The sequence below is a fragment of the Nicotiana tomentosiformis genome, chromosome 3, assembly GCF_000390325.3.
Source record: "Nicotiana tomentosiformis chromosome 3, ASM39032v3, whole genome shotgun sequence".
NCBI lineage: Eukaryota > Viridiplantae > Streptophyta > Magnoliopsida > Solanales > Solanaceae > Nicotiana > Nicotiana tomentosiformis.
The window spans coordinates 130210215-130230055 of record NC_090814.1 but is presented as its reverse complement, the minus strand read 5'-3'; the positions used below and the strand labels follow the sequence as shown (position 1 = coordinate 130230055).

Below are 19841 nucleotides of genomic sequence, written 5' to 3'. Positions count from 1 at the left end.
TGCCCAGATATACCTTCACCGCGAACGCGAACGCGGCCTCACCCTCGCATTCGCGTAGAACAATCTGATTGCCCCTTGAATTAACCCTTCACGAACACAAAGCTTCGCTGACCCCTCCCTTCGCGAACGCGACAACCCCTACGCGAACGCGAAGGCCAAATGCATGGGGTCCCCAGCTGCCTTCTCTCTTCTTCGAGAATGCGAGGGTGAGTACTCGCGTTCGCGATGCTTTCTCAGTCCAAACCTTCGCGTTCGCGTTCGCGTCCTCTCCTTCACAAATGCAAAGAACAAAATTCCTCATCCCACAGACACCCTTCGCGAACGCAAGACCCGTCTCGCGAATGCGTAAGAGGAAACCAGAAGAAACACACGAGTAGTCTTCAACCAACATGCTAAGTCCGAAAATGGTCCGTTAACCATGCGAAACTCACCCAAGACCCACATGACTTCAACAAAATTTACCAACAAGTCCTAAAACATCATACGAACTTAGTTGAGCCTTCAAATCACATCAAACAATGCTAAAACCATGAATCATATCCCAATTCAAGCCTAATGAACTTTGAAACTTCCAATTTCTACAAACGACGTCGGAACCTATCAAATTACGTCTGATTGACCTCAAATTTTGCACACAAGTCATAAATGATATAACGGACCTATTCAAATTTCTAGAATAGTATTCCGACCCTAATATCAAAAAGTCAACTCCCCCGGTCAAACTTCCAAACTTAAATTTCTATTTTAGCCATTTCAAACATAATTTAACTACGGACTTCTAAATAATTTTTCGGACACGCTCCTAAGTCCAAAATTACCATACGGAGCTATTGGAATCATTAAAACTTTATCTCGGGGTCGTCTATATATAAGTCGACATCCAGTCACTATTTTAACTTAAGCTTTAAAGCTTGAAACTAAGTGTTCCAATTCATTCCAAAACCTTAACGGACCCGATGCAATCACCCCGGTAAGTTAAATAACAATAGTAAAGCATAACTTGAGCAGTAAATGGGGGAACGGGGTTATAACACTCAAAATGACCGGCCGGGTCGTTACACTTTAAAATGATGAAACTATTAGAAATGAATTGGTATTGTAGACATGATCACATTATTGTCTAATTAATAAAAATATGTATTCTCTTTATTCAAGGATGCGTTTGGGTAGAAGGAATCTAATAGTCTTGCTCGGCCGAGTTCACTCGATTGAGCACCAGTCGTGCTCTTCGAGTTCAGGGCATGACAAAGGGCGCACCCTAGTCCCCTTCCAACGGCCTAAGTTCGTTGGTCTAAGGCAAACCTGTGAAGAAAAAAGAAAAGATGAGCGTTACATAAGTTTAGGGTGCAATAGTAACTATTCTTAGAAGAGTCTTACCATGAGATCGGGCTTCACATCGGCCCTTCGAAAGCTTGCATCACGAGCGCTCGAAGTATGATATCTACTTGCAGATGCCTTTGATCCACTCCTTGAGCCCGAGGACAGTAGTGGGAACCCGAGCAACAGATGCACGACCAAAAATACTGATGGTGAGAAAGGAAACAAAGGAAACTAGACACTTAAGGAAAGGCAACACTTACGAGATACATTCCACTTCACGGGAAATGGCAGGAACTTAGGAGGGATCAAATCTTCAGTCTTCACCCGAATAAAACACCCCTGCTAGCCTTGGTCTTGATCCTCGTCGATGCTCGAAAAGGGGGCCTTGCTGGCCCGACGAGTGAGCTTGATTAGTCCCATTGAAAATTTGAAGGACTGTATAGACGGAGTAGGTGGCCGAGGGTGAATCGATGAGACTTCTTGTTGTTCACAAAATAACGTAGAAGGATCATGATCCTCCAAAGAGACGGGTGGATTTGCCCAAGGCACACCTCGTATCTCTTGCGAAAGGCCAAAAGTACTGGGTCTATCGGGCCCAGTATGAAGGGTTACGTGTAAACACTTAAATATCCCTCCACATGAGTGGTAATATCGTCCTTAGGCCCGGGGACTACCACATCCTTACCTCCCCATTTACATTCCTCTCGGACTATGTGAAGGGTATATTCGGTAATAGAGCATATATATCTCGATGCTCTTTCACCTCGGTCTTGTTTGGATGAGGCCTTCTCAACTTTGAAGTCGTCTGCGATTGAACAACCCCCAAGAATAAAGCCTTTCATGGGGGGATTTGGAGCCGCTTCAGTAGCAGCTACTTCGGGAGAAACCACCTCGGGAGAAGCCGTCTCGAGAATAACCACATCGGGAATGGCCGCCTCGATACCTGTGGCCGGGGTGGGAAGATGAAGAGGCAGCCCGCTGAGGAACTGATTTGGGAGACTTGGCCATCGTGATCTGGAGAATCAGAAGATTTGAAGGGAAGATATGAAGGTTTGAAGGAAAGATATGAAGGTTTGAAGGTAGGATAAAGATCTAGGTAGAAAGCTAAGAACAGTTATGAAGATTTGAAGATCAAAGGTAAAGAGATGAAGATTTAAAAGAGTTTATAGCCGCTACAGAATTCGAAGTTAAAAGCTAGGATCAGAAGTGGAAGAAGTACAAAAGGTCGAAGCTTTTATAGGAGAAAATGTAATCATTACACGACGTTTCACATTCAGAGGTGACCAGCCAATGGTTGACACGTGTCCAAAGTCAAAATGACACGACTAATGGGACGTTTCGTCTCATTCGTCATCTCAGTTGTAACGTACGAAGGAAGGAACCGGGGTTCATCTATTGTTTCCTATCATTTCGGCAAACCTACTCTCAGAGAAACGAGGGGACTATCTGTATATGGGTGAACTCGGGGTCAAGACACACTCCGAGTTCTCGGTGAGTCAAACAAAATATAAATATATGAGATAGAGACCGAATCTGAGAACTCTTTTGTTCGAGGGTGGAACGGGGTGCTCGTCACCAGGCCTGACAAGACAACACCTCCCGAACCTGGAACAAGCTCCAAGACCTCGGAAAGCATTACAAACGGTTGCACATGACTAACGGAGGGCCATGATATCCGCACCCAACAGAATATCACGACGCGGATCTTGCCCGATGTCGGTAAGATATCAGTGATTGATGTACAAGGAGGATTTTTACCTTTTTTAGAGTTGTACTAGGGTAAAACTCACCTACTATATAAATGAAAAGTTTCTTATTCAATAGAGACATTGTAACATGCATATCAAGACAATACAAATTTATTTCTTTGCTTTACGCTATTGAAAAGTTCTCATTTTAATCATAATTCTTCATATACATTTGGCTTCGAATCGAGGGTCCGGTCGAGGGCAAAACTACTGTTGAGCTTACATTCGAGCCCGGATTCAACTTCATAACTGGTTTGGTTATATTTTATCTTTAATTTGTTTAACTAACATTCTTGATTGCTTGTGTTGAATCAATATGCATATCCTTAAAATCGCGTATAACTTTAATTGTTATCCGTTTTAAGGGTAAACATTTATAGTAGTAAAATCGGTAAGCTATGTATTAAGTTGCCCATAAAATACAAAACATACTAGAAAGTCAAATTGCTATATCATCATTTTGCCGCTATGTACACGCCCACGTGAGAAAAATTTTAACACAAAAATCAACCTTTTCATAACCTATATTTTAAATATAAGCAATTAAAAAACATAAAAATTAGAAGGACACAAAAAGGTTTATTTTTAATTATAAGTATTCTCGAAGAGTTACTATGTAGTTGCACATTTTATTCCTTTGGAGTAGGGGCGGACGGTGTTAGCCCGGTGGGACAGGTAAAAGTCAAAGTATCCATCTCACTCCCCTTGTATAATGACGTTGACACTTATTCTTCTAGTTTCATAAACAGTGACGTTCAAATTTTGATAATTCCTCCCCTCTTTTCCTTTATAAATACCCTTCAAATCCCAAAACCACACAGATCTCTACAATCACTTACGTCGCTCCCTACGTTGTGTAATTGCTCGTTGTTCTTTATTTTTAATCAAAACTCTCTGGTTTGCTTACTGCAAAACCAGATTTGCTTAAGAAGAGAGTGACCCACAATTTAAATGGAAAGTAGCAGTAAGTATAATATTAGTTCAGAAAAGCCTGATAGGAAAACAGTGGAAAGGAACAGAAGAATCTATATGAAGTATCTTTGTTCTAAGCTTATTTCTGTCATTCCTCCCCGCCACTTTAAACCCTCTACGGTACGTACGTTAAACCCCATCTCTCTCTCTCTCTCTCTCTCTCATCTTTGTTTATCTGATCTTGAATATGATTATGTTTCTATGATTGCTTGCACAGTTGCACCGTAGGAACTAAGTAATAGTTTGTTTTGCTTCACTTGAAAAATACTTCATGATTAGTCTGTCCATCTTGCGAAAATGAAATAAAATTGAAATTAACTGCAAATCAAGGACCCGCATTAGATTTTGCCAAAATAAATTTGAGTTTTATTTGACAAACACATATTTGGCCATAGATTTTGCCTACATTTTGGCCAAATTCCAAATTCCAAATCCCAAATCACTATTACATTTTTTTAAATTATCCCAAACTTTTGTATTTTATAAAAGAGCCTACCATTTGTTATTTTGTAATAATGTTGCTTCGTCTTCTCGGTCACCTGATAGTGTATCATGTAGTTCATTATAAAAATAATAATTTTGTATCAAATTTATTTATGTTCAGGATTATGGTTTGCGATAATATAATGAATGTTATTGATAACGGTACTGTTGGGTATTTGTGATAGTTTTTAGAACTTGTGGATATAAGTCATGTTTCATGTTTTTCCAAAATAAATTTGGGAAATATGTTTTGAAAACTGATGTCCAAACACATTTTCATTTTCAAACCAAATTTCACCCAAATCAAATTTTTCAGAACAAATTTGAGAATCTATGGCCAAACGCTAGCCAAGAGTGAACGTTAGATGCTATAATCCTGCCACGGTAGAGAGCTTCTGAATCTCAAAACCAAGTCCTTTTGATAGGGATTTTTGGGATCTCACGGTTCTTTAATCTTGGATTTTGGTTTTGGAAATTTTCTAATATTTTCATCTGGATTTTGTAAGGCCAGGTCTTTGTAGTCAAGATGATATGTTGGACATGCAAACTACTAAAACTAAGTACTATTGATGATCTTCTTCCTTCCACTAGAAAACTCCACAATCTCGTCAGCCAAAATTATATTATGGCGGTTTTGACAAAACCGTTGTAATTACATTTAAAAATTACCGTATTTTAATTTGATTAATGCGGCCTTTTGATTTGATTATTGTAGCGGTTTTAAACCGCGGTAGTTGCAAAAGAGAATTGCTATTATAACGCCAGCATCCTTTCACAATATATTTTTTCACATTTACAATCCTATTTATTTTTTTCACATTTACAATCCTATTTATTGAATGTCATGCTTTGAAACTTCCATAATACTTCATAATCATTTTAACCCAATATAGAAGATTAAATAAGAAAAATATTCAATATATAAAAAACACAAGTATTCCAAAATTACATCATCAAAATATTAATGCTTCAAAGTGTATTTCAATAGTAATATCCAAAAGATTCATAGTTGATCATACAAAATAATCACTAATTCACATTTGGACGATCATCATTGTTACTTTCATATAAAGATCTTCTTGGCTCAACTGTTGATGGTGCACCACTTTCTAAATTTGATGCCTGAAAAAAAAGAGGAAAAATACAGTCATGTATCTTGGTATAATTAGACCATGTTTGTTGATGGTTTTCTTGGCCTCATAAAAAGAACCAAGAATCTTGACATCTTCAAAGGCATCTTTTAACAATTCTAATATACTCATCGCTTTGTCAGTCATTCGACAAAGATATTTTATATGATACAACTTGATTAGAAAGGACAATTTAAAATACTTCGTACACCCTTCGTATAATGGTTGATTGCCATCTTCGACCAATTCATAGAACTTTGTATAATCTTCATTATACCCCTCAATGTGCCCTTCATTAAATATTTCTTCTCTATTTATATAATTAGAAGACAAACCAGGCTCGTTGACATTGTTCCCGGTGAACCCAAACGCATCATTAATCATAATTTCTATTGGATATTGGGGGCTGTAAAATATCTTCTATGACATGGGTGCTCTGAGAAGTCTGTTGCAAGGTTGCATTTGATTCTTCACCATGCCAATCCCAAAATTTATAGTTTTTTGGAAAAAGGTTTAAGAATTAGGTTCTCTTAAACTACATCTCTTCTTTGTCACTTGTTAAAATCACATTTTGGATACGAGCACTTAATTACGCGTCCATCAAATGACTCGTGCTCAAAAGGAAAATTCAAAAATTGTCTTAGACCATCTGCATATTCAAGTGTGTTTCGTGGTTTGCTAATCCAAAATTTATCAATTGGCATGTCTCGAAAGGAAGACATAAGATAGCATGACAATATCAAAATAGAAAAGTTAGTTCAAAAGCTTATATGTGAAAAACATAACCTATGAAATAACATCATTTCATAAGATAACAAAAAATAGTTTTGGTCTGTGAATTAGAGTAAAATATCATGCCCTAAGAGTAAAAAATAAGCTCCAGCACCAAACTATTTTCATATTTGGTCTGTGAATAAAGATACTGCCCTAAGAGCAAGATGCAACCAGTATAAAGATCAAGGGATCATGTACACTCAGGCTGCACTCTTTACTCCAGCTAGTATGTTCAGCTTTGACCTTTTGTTTCATAACAATATTGTATGGTCTTTTCAAATAATTCTTAGTATCAATTTCCCATATGAGAGCACCACTGCTTATTGGTACTAGCAGCAAGCAGTGAATCAAGACAAATAGTATTTTACTTCTAATTGAGAACTGAGATACTGCAGTAAATAGTGCAAATCTATTGATAAAGTAGGCTCTAATTATTAGATAGAACCTATGAGAGAACCTTTAAGACTGAAACTTAACATCTGGTCTTGATTTGATCAACTAGTTAAAGAAATTACCTAATGAGAAGCCTCTTAGTGATATAAAAGTGCATATAGAAAATATTTACTTCTTCCATTAGAATTAGGACATAACTATTAGAAGATCTACATGTAGCAGCCTGCAATAATTAGTGAATATTTTCACTTAATCTGAACTAAGTTCTTCTCTCAAAAATTTTGCTTATATATGTCAAACTGTTAACTTACTACTTCAGGCCCTTTTCCAACTTACTATAAAAAATATAATGTCCAATCATACATGACTTAAACTTCACTCCTACTTAAAAATATACTAAAATAAAAGTCTACCAAAAACTTATTTCATGTCCTCATCATTCTGGTGCACTTTCATTAAGCCTTCTTAAAGTAAATAGTTTTATCGATATTAAAGGGAAATTGGAATAAGTTGTATCTATTTTACAAATGTAATATTATTGATTAACAAACTCTATGACTAATCTACACTGATAAGAGGTAACTCAACCCTAAGAAATAATCAATTTACCTTTAAAAAAGAAATCTGCTTAAAAGAAAGGACAAAATTCAACTGAAACGAGTTATACCTATCAAATATCTAATTGTCGACGTCGATTCCAATAGCTTCACCAGCAGTTTTTGATCCCTCGGCTACCTATCAATCCCATATATAATATTTAGATTAATATTAGTAAGAACAATAACTTAAAATATCAAAATTAAGTGCATGCAATCGAAATACAAGACAAAGCAACGAAAATTTAAAGAAATACCAAACTAATTGAACATAAAAATAACAAAAAATGTACTCAAAAATAAAAGAAAGAAGTACTAAAAACATTAGAGTAGTAATGTTTTCTAATCACAGCAATCGTAGTTCTGTTGTCTTTTTTTTCTAGTAATAGATTACTATTTTGGATGTTATATATTCAATTGACTGAATGAATCATAGATTATCGAACTAAGGGGAAAAATTAGAACAGAATTGGGAAAAATCGCTACACTTCCAAACATGCATGAACCCTACAACAACAACAACAACAATAACAATAACAACGGAGTATAATCCCACTAGTGGGGTCTGGGTAGGATAGTGTGTACGCAGACCTTACCCCTACCCTGGGGTAGAGAGACTGTTTCCGATAGACCCCCGGCTCCCTCCCTCCAAGAACTCCCCACCTTGCTCTTGGGGTGACTCGAACTTACAACCTCTTGGTTGGAAGTGGAAAGAGTACTAATAAAGAAAAAAGAACTTTTGGTACTAAATATACATCATTACCTGAAGATTATTGAAGTTGCTAAACGAATTTCATGTACTTTTTCTGATTTGAATCTCGATTCTTCTAGCTGGAGAAATAGAAGAATCTGAAGTTAGAAAATAGAACGAATTGGGGGAATTGAGGGAAATAGAACGAATCGGGGAAAGGAATTGGGGGAAAGAGAAACGAGAGACCTATTGAGGGATGGAGTTGGGAAAATTCCAGACTTAGTAAATTCTGGAGAGAGTCTCAATTTGTAAGGGGGGAATACTAAAACCTATTGAGGGAAAATAATTAAAATGTTGTGATTAAGAGGGTGTTTGGCTAAGCATATAAGCTGACCAAACTGGCTTATAAATACGTTTTGACTTATTTACGCGTTTGGTAAACACATAAAGTTCTTATAAGTTAAAATCAGTCATAAGTCATAAGTTGGTCACCCCAACTTATGGCTTTTTAGCTTATAAGCACTTTTAGTTTGACCAAGACTTTTACTAGTTTATCCTTAATAATATTTTTTAATTTACAAAATACTTTTCTCAAAATAAATTTCTTGACTTTCTTTTTATTCCATATTCGTTGTTCATCCTTTTCTTTATAAAGAGACTTTTTCATTTATAATCTTTTATAATTAAAAATTAAGGGTATTATAGTCATTTTAATAAAAGAACAACTTATCAGCACTTTTCTGCCAAACACATCAACTGCTTATTATCAATTTCGGCATGTCTATCCAAACACGTAAATGCTTAATTAAAAATCAGTTTCAACACTTAAAAATATTTTTCAGCACTTCAAACTTATCAGCAATTTACAATCAGTTAATCCAAACGGGCTCTAAAACACTACCGGCGGTTCTAACCGCCGCAATATGAGAAAACCACCATTATAAAATAACTTTAAATCGGCTGCTTCTAAAACGCCATTTTATATTAGATTTTGTGGCGGTTATTTGGAACCGCCGTAATATAACCGCCACAATAATTCTGATTTTTTGTAGTGATAGGATCAATATTGATCTGTTTTAATATGTTAGAAATGCTACTTTTATTTCTCTCCAAGAGTAGAAGCCAGACAGTTAATTTTAAGCAAGCCATGATTCTTCTTTTTATTAAAAAAAGTAAAAATCTAGGTTGTTTTTTTAGTTGTAAGACGCTCTAAGATGGAGAAAGAAAGAGAAGGATGGGCATTGTGAAACCGCTATAGCCTTTAGCAACTTCATTTACCCTCTCAGACTCTCAGTTCTCACTACATAACTCTCAACAATCTATCAAATTTTAAGGACCTTTAATTTAACTTTAAGGATTTTAAAAGGTTGCAAGTAATGTACATTTTTCAAATTCACTTGTGCAATTATTGCTGCTATTCACTTAAACTAGCTTCGTACATAGATTCCGTAGACTTTCTTGGACCACTTGGTCGGGATGAATTAGTACTACCTTTGCTTTTGCCTTACGAGGAAAATCAATTAAGAAAACTCCTAATTACCTTAGTACTTGTATTTACATGTGATGATTGTTATTTAATACTCCTAATTTGCGTAAACTCGTTAGCGAAGTTCATATATTTGAAGAATTTTAAATCCTATTCTTGCTCAAACTCAACCGATTGAAATTCTGCTGTCAAATGTGTGAGGAAATTTTGTAAATGCCTTCAATAGATAAGTTGATTTAAGAATTTCTAGACTTTGTAAAGTTTTGTACATTGGATAATACGTACCTAACTAATTTCTTGGCAGAAGGTCATTACACCATCAGTATCATTGCCTTTTTCTTATGAGCCAACAATTTATCCGGCCTTAAATGTACTGGAATTGAAGGGAGCCTTGGAGCAACGGTAAAGTTGTCTCTACGTGATCACCTATAGGTTACGGGTTCGAGCAGTGGAGGCAGCCACTAATGCTTGTATTAAGATAGACTATCTACATTACACCACGGGGGTGCGGCCCTTCCCGGGCCCTTTTATAAATGCGGGATTCTTTGTGCACATGGTTGCCCAAACTGTACTGGAGTACTCACCGTTCTTCAGACAATATCTGATATAATCCTTGAAATAGTTGTTGGAGTTTCTCTTAATACCTATTAGCTTGTTTAAAAGTTCTTGCATTAGCTCAATGTATTAAGACAACTATAGCCTTGTACCTTAAATATGGTTTCAATATTATTCGTAGTGTTTACTCAATGCATAGAATATAATCTTTTTCGGTAAATCAACTTTTCCTTTTTGTTTTCCTTAAAGATAGGCTGTTAATTTTTTTCCTGACTTCCTAGCCAAACAATTTCAGGAGATGCTTTCACAACAAGACCAAGTTGATCAAGCTATTACTTACATTGAGCAATTAAAAGAAAGAGTCGAGGTATTAAATAGAAGGAAGGACGAGGAAGCACAAGGCACAGGTGAAAGAAGTAGTAATTCAAAGAAAGTAATGACAACTTGTACTTTAGAAACACCTGCGGTTGAAGTTTGAGAGTTGGGTTCAACTCTAGAGGTGATTTTAATTAGTGGTTTGAAAAAGAAGTACTTCACAATGCAAGAAGTTATAAACATCTTAGAGGAAGAAGGAGCTCAAGTTGTTACTGCTCATTTTTCAACAGTTTGCGGTAAGGTTTTCTATACAATCCACGCTCAAGTAATTCATTTATGAGTTTATTATTAGTATGAAAGATGATGGAAAATGTAGCTAGTTAAATTTAGCAACTAAACAATGTCTTTCTTGTTATGCTATGGTTGTAGGTGAAAATAACGAGATTAGGGATTGATGCTTCAACGGTCCAATTGAGATTGCAAAATCTGGTCTGCTAAATTTTCTAACCAGCAAGGATTAATAAGGAGATACGCCATATACAGATGTTTTAGTTTATGAAATAATAATATAATATTCATATTGTTTTGCCCAACTCTAGAGGTGATTTTAAATTGAGGTGAAGTTAGAGAGTTGGGTCCAACTGTTTTATATGCCATAGTTTTTTTCCCTTTCTTTTGTTGGTTTCAAGTTGGCATGCTTATGTACACATAGAAATCATTGCTCCCAAGGCTACAAATAGCGTAATTAGTTTATCTTTTCATCTCGATGAATCAACAACGAGATGTTTAATTTTTGATCTTTCTTGTTTTCATTGATCTTATTGGGAGAGAGGTAATTAAGAGGTACTATGCCTCTAATTTACAAAGGGAATGGTACATTTTGGAAGTACTTATACTTTGTGTTTGGATGTAATGCTAGTCAATAATTTGGTCGAAAATAACGAAGCTACCTAATTAAGCCGCACTTTCTCTTAGATAGCGAAAAAGCAAGAATCACGAATGTTAAGTAATGTCCCAAAAGAAAAAAGGAAAAAAGCCAAAAGGAGTAGACTGAACTTCAACGCTTTCGATCCCGTCAACCTTCAACAAAACCTAAGATTGAATGTTTCATGTATAGTTAGAAAAGGTAACTAATTACCTGTATGCGTAACTAATTACCTGTATTGCATACAGGTATGCCGATTCAAGATTTGAATGTTATGTTCGAATTCAAAATAATATACATTCGGTTGACTAAGTCTGAAATATATAAGTCATATTATTAAATAAATTTTTAACATACATACATGATCTAAGTCTAAGTTCTATTCGAATTGTTGGCCTAAGTGAATGTTAGTTTTGAAGATTGACAAAGGAAGCTCAGGCATGAACCGGGTCCATCCCTTGTGTGTATAGACGGGCAGATTCGAGCATGTGGGATGCACGTGAAGGAGATAAGCTTAACTTGGTAAAATTGATATCTCCTGATTGAAAAGGTTGCATAATTGATAAGGAGAAGGACTCCTTAATCAAAGAAAACACTATCCAAGATAGGGGAGGAGTTAGAAGTTGAGATCAACTAGAACTCTTCCACCAAGGAAGAGTAGCATTAGAACTTTAGTTATTTTCTACTCTACTAACTCTATAAATCACAGGATGTTCTCATTCTACACGTATGCACAAAAGCAGAAGTTAAACGTGAATTGAGAGCAAAATAGTAAGGCACATTTTGCAAGCAATTCATGTGTGATTCAAGTGTGCAAACTTAAAGCTACATGAACCAGATAGAAGAACCAGCTCCAAGTGTCTGTCTTTTATTCTAGTTCAATTGTAGTAGGTGTTTTCATATTGTACCTTTCAGCTTTATCTAGAGGTAATTGTAATAGGTACTCAGAGTATTCAAGTTAGAGTTAAATTGAAGTTGTCGCAGCAGTTAGAGGCTGGGATCCACAACGGGATTAGAGTTAATCCTAGGTTTATAAAAGTATTTTGTAAATACAGTTTTTGGCTCAGTAATTTAGTGGAGAGTTTGGAAAAATCCTACTGAGAAGTAGGTCGTGGTTTTTTCACCTTTTGAGCCAGGTATTTTCCACGTAAAATACTTGTGTTCTTTACTTTTCGCATTTACTATTTCAGCAATAGTGGGTTAAGGAACACATAGAATAAGCCGGTCCTTCTATAATCAGTGTAGGCGAAAAATTGGGCACCACACAAATCACCCCCCTCTTGTGTGGTATTGAAGTTAAAAATATCAATTGGTATCAGAACGGGTTATCCTTGAAGAGGCTAATATTTTAGGAGAAGATCAAGATGAGTGCACCACCTGAAAACTAGGAAGGGAAATCCACTGCTAGGCCACCACTTTTCAACGGCCAGTATTACTCTTGGTGAAAAAATAGGATGAGAGATCACATCATAGGAGAAGACTATGAGCTATGGGACATTGTCACAGATGGCCCACTGGCTACCATGAAGATAAATGCCGAAGGAGAAGAGGTGTCAAAGATTAGAGTTGACTGCACTGCTGGCGACTTGAGGAAATGGGAGAAGAATGCTAAAGCCAAGAAATGGCTTGTTTGTGGACTCGGTCCAGATGAATACAGTAGAATCCAAAGCTATACCACTGCTAATGAAATCTGGGACACTTTGTAAGTGGCCCATGAAGGAACACCTCAAGTAAAGAGGTCTAGAGGAACACTACTATATTCTCAATATGAGAATTTCACCATGAAGGAAGGGAAAATCATCCAAGAGATGTATACAAGGTTCACCACACTGACAAATGAACTTAATTCTCTTGGAAGGATTATTTCTTAAGAAGACAGAGTTGAGAAGATTTTGACAAGGGATCTGCCAGTTACTTGGGAGAGCAAAATCACTGCCATTCAGGAATCAAAGAACATTGCCACTCTTAAGTTGGATGAGCTAATAGGAAATCTCACTGCTTATGAACTTAGAAGGAAAACCATGAAGATGGATGTACCCAAGAAGGAAAGGAGCCTGGCACTCAGAATCATTGAAGGTTCTGATCTAGAAGATGATGAAATGGCTATGATCACAAAGGATTTCAAGAAGTACCTAAAGAGAGGAAATGATCCTTCAAGAAGTGGAAGCTACAGCAAATCAAAGGCTCCTGAAAGGCAAACCAATGAGGGATGCTACAAGTGTGGTAAGACTGATCACCACATCAAGAAATGCCCTCAATGGAAAATTGAATGGAAGAAGGAAAGAGCTGAACGAAGAAACAGAAAGAAGGAACAGGTTCAACCCAAGAAGAACAAAGGATCAACAAAGGCTATGGTTGCTGCTTGGGGAGAAAGCTCAGATGAAAGCTTAGATGATGAAGATGGAGATGAACAAGCATTTATGGCCATTGGAGAATCTGAGGTAAGTGTAATTCATCTCAAAGACAAGATTAAAGTTTTGTCTAAAGAAAGGCTATATGAATTACTTCTAGATTTATTGATGAATCTGAGGATGTAAACAATGAAAATGAACAACTGTCTAAGGAATGTGTGATTTTGAAAGCAAAGTGTAAGAACCTGGAACTTAGGGTTAGTGAGACTATAAGTGAAAATACTGCATTAAAGAATCAAGCTCATGCATTTGAATCAAATGTCCTAGAACTTAGATCTGAGAACCTAAAACTGAAATTAGGAACAAGTAAGAAGACAACTGATTGTACACAACTCACTCTAGAAGAAAATGTAGGTAAACTAAAAGATGAGTTGTATAAGAAGGATGAGCAGGTTAGAATTTTGAAGAAGGATCTAGGCAAAGTCAAGCATGAACTAGATAGAGCTTGTAAATGGAACAGGTCCTCCGATGCACTCTCATGGATACAGGAACATCATAGTATCAATAGAAGAGGACTTGGCTTTGGGAATCTGCCACCTAAATTGAATCCCAAAAGCAAGTACCTTACACTTCCTGAGAACACGATTTGTACTCACTGTGGTAAAACAGGTCACTATAAAAGTGAATGCAATGCAAAAGATAAGGCAAGCCAAAAGAACAAAGAATTTGTTCAAGGGAAGAATAGGCTACCAATCTGGGCTAAAAAGAATCTGATTCATCCTTTTGCTTATAGAAAGGGACCCAAACTAGTTTGGGTTCCTAAGACTAACCCCTGATTTTCTTTTGCAGGTCCAAGTGAAGGGAAGCAGCCAAATATGGTACATGGATAGTGGCTGCTCAAAGCACGTGACAGGAAGCAAGAACCAGTTCCTTTCACTTGAGGACCTCAAAAGAGGTAATGTCTCCTTTGGAAATAGGAATAAAGGCAAGATCATTAGGGTTGGAAAGGTAGGTAAGACTGATTCTCACTCTATTGAGAATGTCTACTTGATAGATAGCTTAAAATACAGTCTAATCAGTGTATCACAACTGTGTGATAGAGGTAACTTGGTAGCATTCACCTCTACCAAATGTTTTGTGATTAATATTACCACTGACAAGATTGTTTTGCAGGGAAAAAGAGTGAACAATATATATATTGTAGATCTGTCCACACTTTCAGAAAATGAACTCACTTGCTTAAGTGTGTTGGACAAGGATCCTCTCCTTTGGCACAAGAGACTTGGACATGCAAGTCTGAGTCAACTCAACAAATTAGTTTCCAAGGACCCGGTGATAGGGTTGCCTAACATCAAGTTCAAGGAAGACAAAGTTTGTGAGGCTTGTACAAGGGGGAAGCAGGTAAGATCCTCTTTTAAATGCAAGAAAGTGGTAAGCACCACCAGGACGATGGAACTTGTCCATATGGATCTTTGTGGTCCAATTAGAACATTAAGTAGAGGTGGTAAAAGATATGTGATGGTGCTTGTTGATGATTACTCTAGGTTTACTTGGACATTATTTTTAACATCTAAAGATGAAGAATTTGACATGTTCACTTCTTTTGTTAGAAAAACTCAGAAATAACTAGGTAATCAACTTGCATCAGTTAGGTCTGATCATGGCACTGAATTTGAAAATGCTAAATTTGCTGAATTTTGTGATGAGCATGGCATAGATCATAATTTGTCTGCTCCTAGGACTCCACAACAAAATGGAGTAGTTGAAAGAAAGAATAGGACACTTGAAGAAATGGCTAGGACTATGCTTCTTTCTAGTAAACTGCCCCATAGCTTCTGGGCAGAAGCTGTAAATACTGCATGCTACATCATAAATAGGTGCATGACTAGACCTCTTATAGAGAAGATTCCCTATGAGTTACTTAAAGGGAGAAAACCAAACATATCCCATCTTAGGGTATTTGGATGCAAGTGCTTTGTGCACAATAATGGTAAAGACTCCCTAGGTAAGTTTAATCCCAAAAGTGATGAGAGAGTATTCTTGGGAAAGTTATTAATGTCTATAACAAAATAACTATGTGTGTAGAAGAAAGTGTTATTGTGGTTTTTGATGAAACTAACATTTTTTCTGAAAGGCAGAAACATGATGATGAAGCAATTAGGCTGATAAGAAACTCAAATGAAACGACAGCCCAGACTGAAGCTGCACTAGAGGAAGGAATAGGTAATGGAACATGTTCTTCCACCCAAGGCAACATGACAGGGGGAATAGAACAAATAGGAAATAATTCTCAAACCTCAATGGAACCTGTCCATGAACCTGTTCCACAACAACAAAGCATTTAAGGAACATCAAAGGGAAACCAGTTGGTTGTAAAATCTTACAAGTATCAAAGTTCTCATCCCATTGAGAACATAATCAATGATCCAACCTCTAGAATCAAAACCAGATCTTCATTAAAAAATCTTTGTGCTTTTGATGCCTTCTTATCTCTTATTGAACCTAAAAATGTTGCCGAGGCTTTGCAGGATGTTGACTGGGTAAATGCAATGCAAGATGAACTCAACCAATTTGAAAGGAGTCAAGTTTGGCATCTGGTACCAAGACCCAAGGACAGATCAGTAATTGGCACAAAATGGGTCTTCAGAAACAAACTTGATGAAGGTGGAACAGTTACAAGGAACAAGGCAAGATTGGTGGTTCAAGAATATAGCTAAGGGGAGGGCATAGACTATGATGAAACCTTTGCTCCAGTTGCAAGGTTGGAAGCAATAAGACTCCTCATAGCCTTTGCGACTTACATGGAATTCACCCTTCACTAGATGGATGTCAAGAGTGCCTTTTTCAATGTCTATCTAAAGGAAGAAGTGTTTGTCAAGCAACCTCCGGGGTTTGAAATCAAAGAAAGTCCTGATCATGTATACAAACTTGATAAAGCACTTTATGGGCTCAAGCAGGCTCCAAGAGCATGGTATGAAAGATTATCAAAGTTTTTGCTTGAGCATGACTACAAGAGAGGTAAAATTGACAATACTTTATTCTTGAAAGAAAAAGGTAAAGATCTCTTGGTAGTTCAGATATATGTTGATGATATAATCTTTGGAGCAACTACTGATAAGTTAAGTAAAGAATTTGCTAAACTAATGGGGAGTGAATTTGAAATGAGCATGATGGGTGAGCTTAATTTCTTTTTAGGCTTACAAATTAAACAAAATTCAAATGGAACTATGATCCATCAATAGAAGTATGTAAAAGAGTTGCTTAAAAGGTTTAAAATGGAAGATTCCAAAGAAATTGACACTCCTATTGCAACATCTACAAAGTTGGATATAGATGAACCTGGTTCATCTGTTGATCAGAATATGTATAGGGGAATGATTGGCTCATTGTTGTATATTAATGCTAGTAGACCTGACATTGTTTTCAGTGTAGGCCTTTGTGCAAGATTTCAGGCAAATCCAAAGGAGTCTCACTTTACTGCTGCCAAGAGAATTTTGAGATATCTAAAAGGCACTACTGATCTCTGTCTATAGTATCCAAAAGGTAGTAATTTCAATCTAGTAGGATATGATGATGCTGATTATGTAGGTTTTCTAGTGGATAGAAAGAGCACCTCAGGTATGACACACTTTCTTGGCTCATGTCTTGTGTCTTGGGCTACCAAAAAGCAAAATTCATTAGCCTTATCTACTGCTGAAGCTGCGTATGTTGTTGCTGCTTCATGTTGTGCTCAATTGTTGTGGATCAAACAACAATTAATGGACTTTGAAATTGATGTTGGTTGTATCCCCATTTTTTGTGATAACACTAGTGCTATTAGTATGACCAAAAACCCGGTTCATCACAAGAGAACTAAGCACATAGATGTTAGGCATCACTTTTTGAGGTATAACTATGAAAAAGGGTTGATCACCGTGGCATTTTATGCTACTGACAAGCAAATACCTTACATCTTTACAAAAGCCCTAAGTAGAGATCACTTTGAAAGGAACAAGTTAGAATTAGGGATGATTAAGATCACCTAAAAGGACCAGTTCAGAATTCACAACGAAAAAAAAATTGAAAAAAAAAATTGTTTTTGGTTAGAAAATCTGAAACTGTGTATATAATTAGATTAATTTTTGCTCAGACTCATACTTTCAATAGTATACTCTTGTGCCATGTGTTAAAATGACTCATTAATCTCTAATGATATTTTCTCTATTTTGGCAAATTTAGACTTACACAAAAGAATTATCAGTGAAGAACCTGGTTCATCAAGATAACACGATATGTTTTCTACACTATGCATAATTTGAAATAATAATATTTGGATCATGAACAGAATCCTACCTAAGTCCAAATTCCTTTTAAACTTATCCAATATAAGTAAACCAATTCTGTTCAAAAGAATCCTAACCAAATTAAACCACCTAGATACTAGGGAAAGGCTCTACCGTCTCTTCAAAACTGACAATTCAGTTTGATTAGACTTCTAAAAGTCTGAAAACCCTACCGTTACCCATTAATTACCCCTCTTTAAATTGATCATCATCATCTCTGTCTTCATTCCAAAATTTTCAAGCCGTCGAAATACTCTCCATCTTCTCTCATCCTCCAAATTTCAATCCACCTCTATTTTTCTTCCAGAACCAATCATAGCAATGACTAACCCTTCTGAAAACCCCGGCACACCCCCACCATTCTCTTCATCTTCAACCATTCCTCAGCCTAAGAAAAGAAGAGTTAAGATATTTGCTCGCAAGACAGTGGTTGGGAGTGAATTATCAAAGAAATTAGACGCTCAATTGAAAGCTAGCCAAGCCCAAAACCCCCAGAACTCTGAAGAATCCTTCAAGTCTGCTACTGAGGGGGAAGAAAATAGGTCTTCTGATTCAGAACAGGTAACCTCTGGTCAAAATACTACTACTGAAGTCATTTCTGAATTAGCTGAGAATCTAGAGAACAGGTTTATTCTGGTTGGATCTGTGGTTGATGTAGAATCTTCTGAGTCTAGAAGGATTGGTGGTAAAAATAAAAAAGAAAAAGAAAATGAGAGTGAGTGTGCTCGTAGTGAAGAAAGGGAAATGGATAAAAGAGTGGTTGATTCTTCACCTATTCCTGATACAGGTTTAATGGCTGTTTGTGGAGCAGAATCAGGTAAATTGGAAGAAAGTGTGAAGAAAACAGGGGGAAATGGGTTTGGAGAAGCCGCTGAAGGGCTGGTTAAACTTGGGCAAAATGTAGATGAACCCGGTTCATCAGTAGAAGAAACCCTCGCAGACCTATTGAAGAAAGTGAGTGAGAGCTACAACCCAAAGAAGAAGAGAACTTCTAAGGCTAAGATCCCTGGCACTGTTAGGGCTAACAAAAAAAGGGAGGCTGCTCCTTCTAATTCTGCTGAAAATCCTCCCACAAGAGGAAGATCCACAAGAAGCCAGCTAAAGCAGAATGAGTCAGATTTGCAAAAAGCCTTAGAAGAAAGCAAAAGAAAAGCGGTTACGAAAAGGAAAAAGAAGATGGCTGAGCTTGTTGAGGTTGTTGATGTTGATAAAATGGATCTGGTCTATCAAGATAAAGATGTGATTGAAGAAGTGGAGGTTCAGACTCCCAAACCCAATAAAGCCAAGACTTCCACTAAGAAGTCTATCTTTGTGTCAAAGTCTGCTGAACCATTCACCCTAGCAAAAATGACCTGGTCTACTGTGAAGACAAAATAAGTGAAAATTATTGAGGAAGAAGAATGAAGTGGAGAGGAGGAGGAAGATGATCCAGATACTGAGAAGGATAAGATGGCCAAGTTTGGCAAGAGGACAATTCTGAAAGGTAGACTCCTCAGGTATTTGGAGGAGGAAGGGATGGTGCTACTATTGGAGAAATTCGAATTGCAAGGCTGGAAGGACATGGTCCTTCAGATGGATGGCAGGTTGGCCAGGAGTGAAATTGTTGAATTCATGGCAAATGCTGCAGTGAAGGATAGACTGGTTACCAGCTTGGTGAAAGGGGTGCAAATCTCTTTCAACGTGAAGGTTGGGTGAAATTCTAGGTGTACCTGTTGAGGGGTACAATGACTACACAAAGATTAAGTGGCCAAGCCTAGAAAACCTTCCTACTATCCTGTCC

The 19841-nt window shown here is 36.9% G+C and overlaps 1 protein-coding gene and 2 long non-coding RNA genes across 3 annotated transcripts; 2 read left to right on the top strand and 1 right to left on the bottom strand.

Annotated features, from left to right (window-relative positions):
• Window positions 1–5420: 5420 nt before the first annotated feature.
• Window positions 5421–8441, bottom strand: LOC104098347 (uncharacterized). The gene is made up of 3 exons (XR_686747.4): window positions 8180–8441; window positions 7488–7555; window positions 5421–5645 (listed from the first exon to the last, which is right to left on the bottom strand). It is a non-coding gene; the product is annotated as an uncharacterized lncRNA (long non-coding RNA).
• Window positions 8442–10624: 2183 nt separating this feature from the next.
• LOC117277253 (uncharacterized) lies at window positions 10625–11260 on the top strand. Its single transcript, XR_004507525.2, has 2 exons — window positions 10625–10759; window positions 10893–11260. It is a non-coding gene; the product is annotated as an uncharacterized lncRNA (long non-coding RNA).
• A 7122-nt stretch (window positions 11261–18382) lies between these two features.
• Window positions 18383–19438, top strand: LOC138908495 (uncharacterized). Its single transcript, XM_070199167.1, has one exon. The coding sequence runs from the start codon at window positions 18383–18385 to the stop codon at window positions 19436–19438; it is 1056 nt and encodes a 351-aa protein (XP_070055268.1).
• The last annotated feature ends 403 nt before the right edge of the window (window positions 19439–19841 follow it).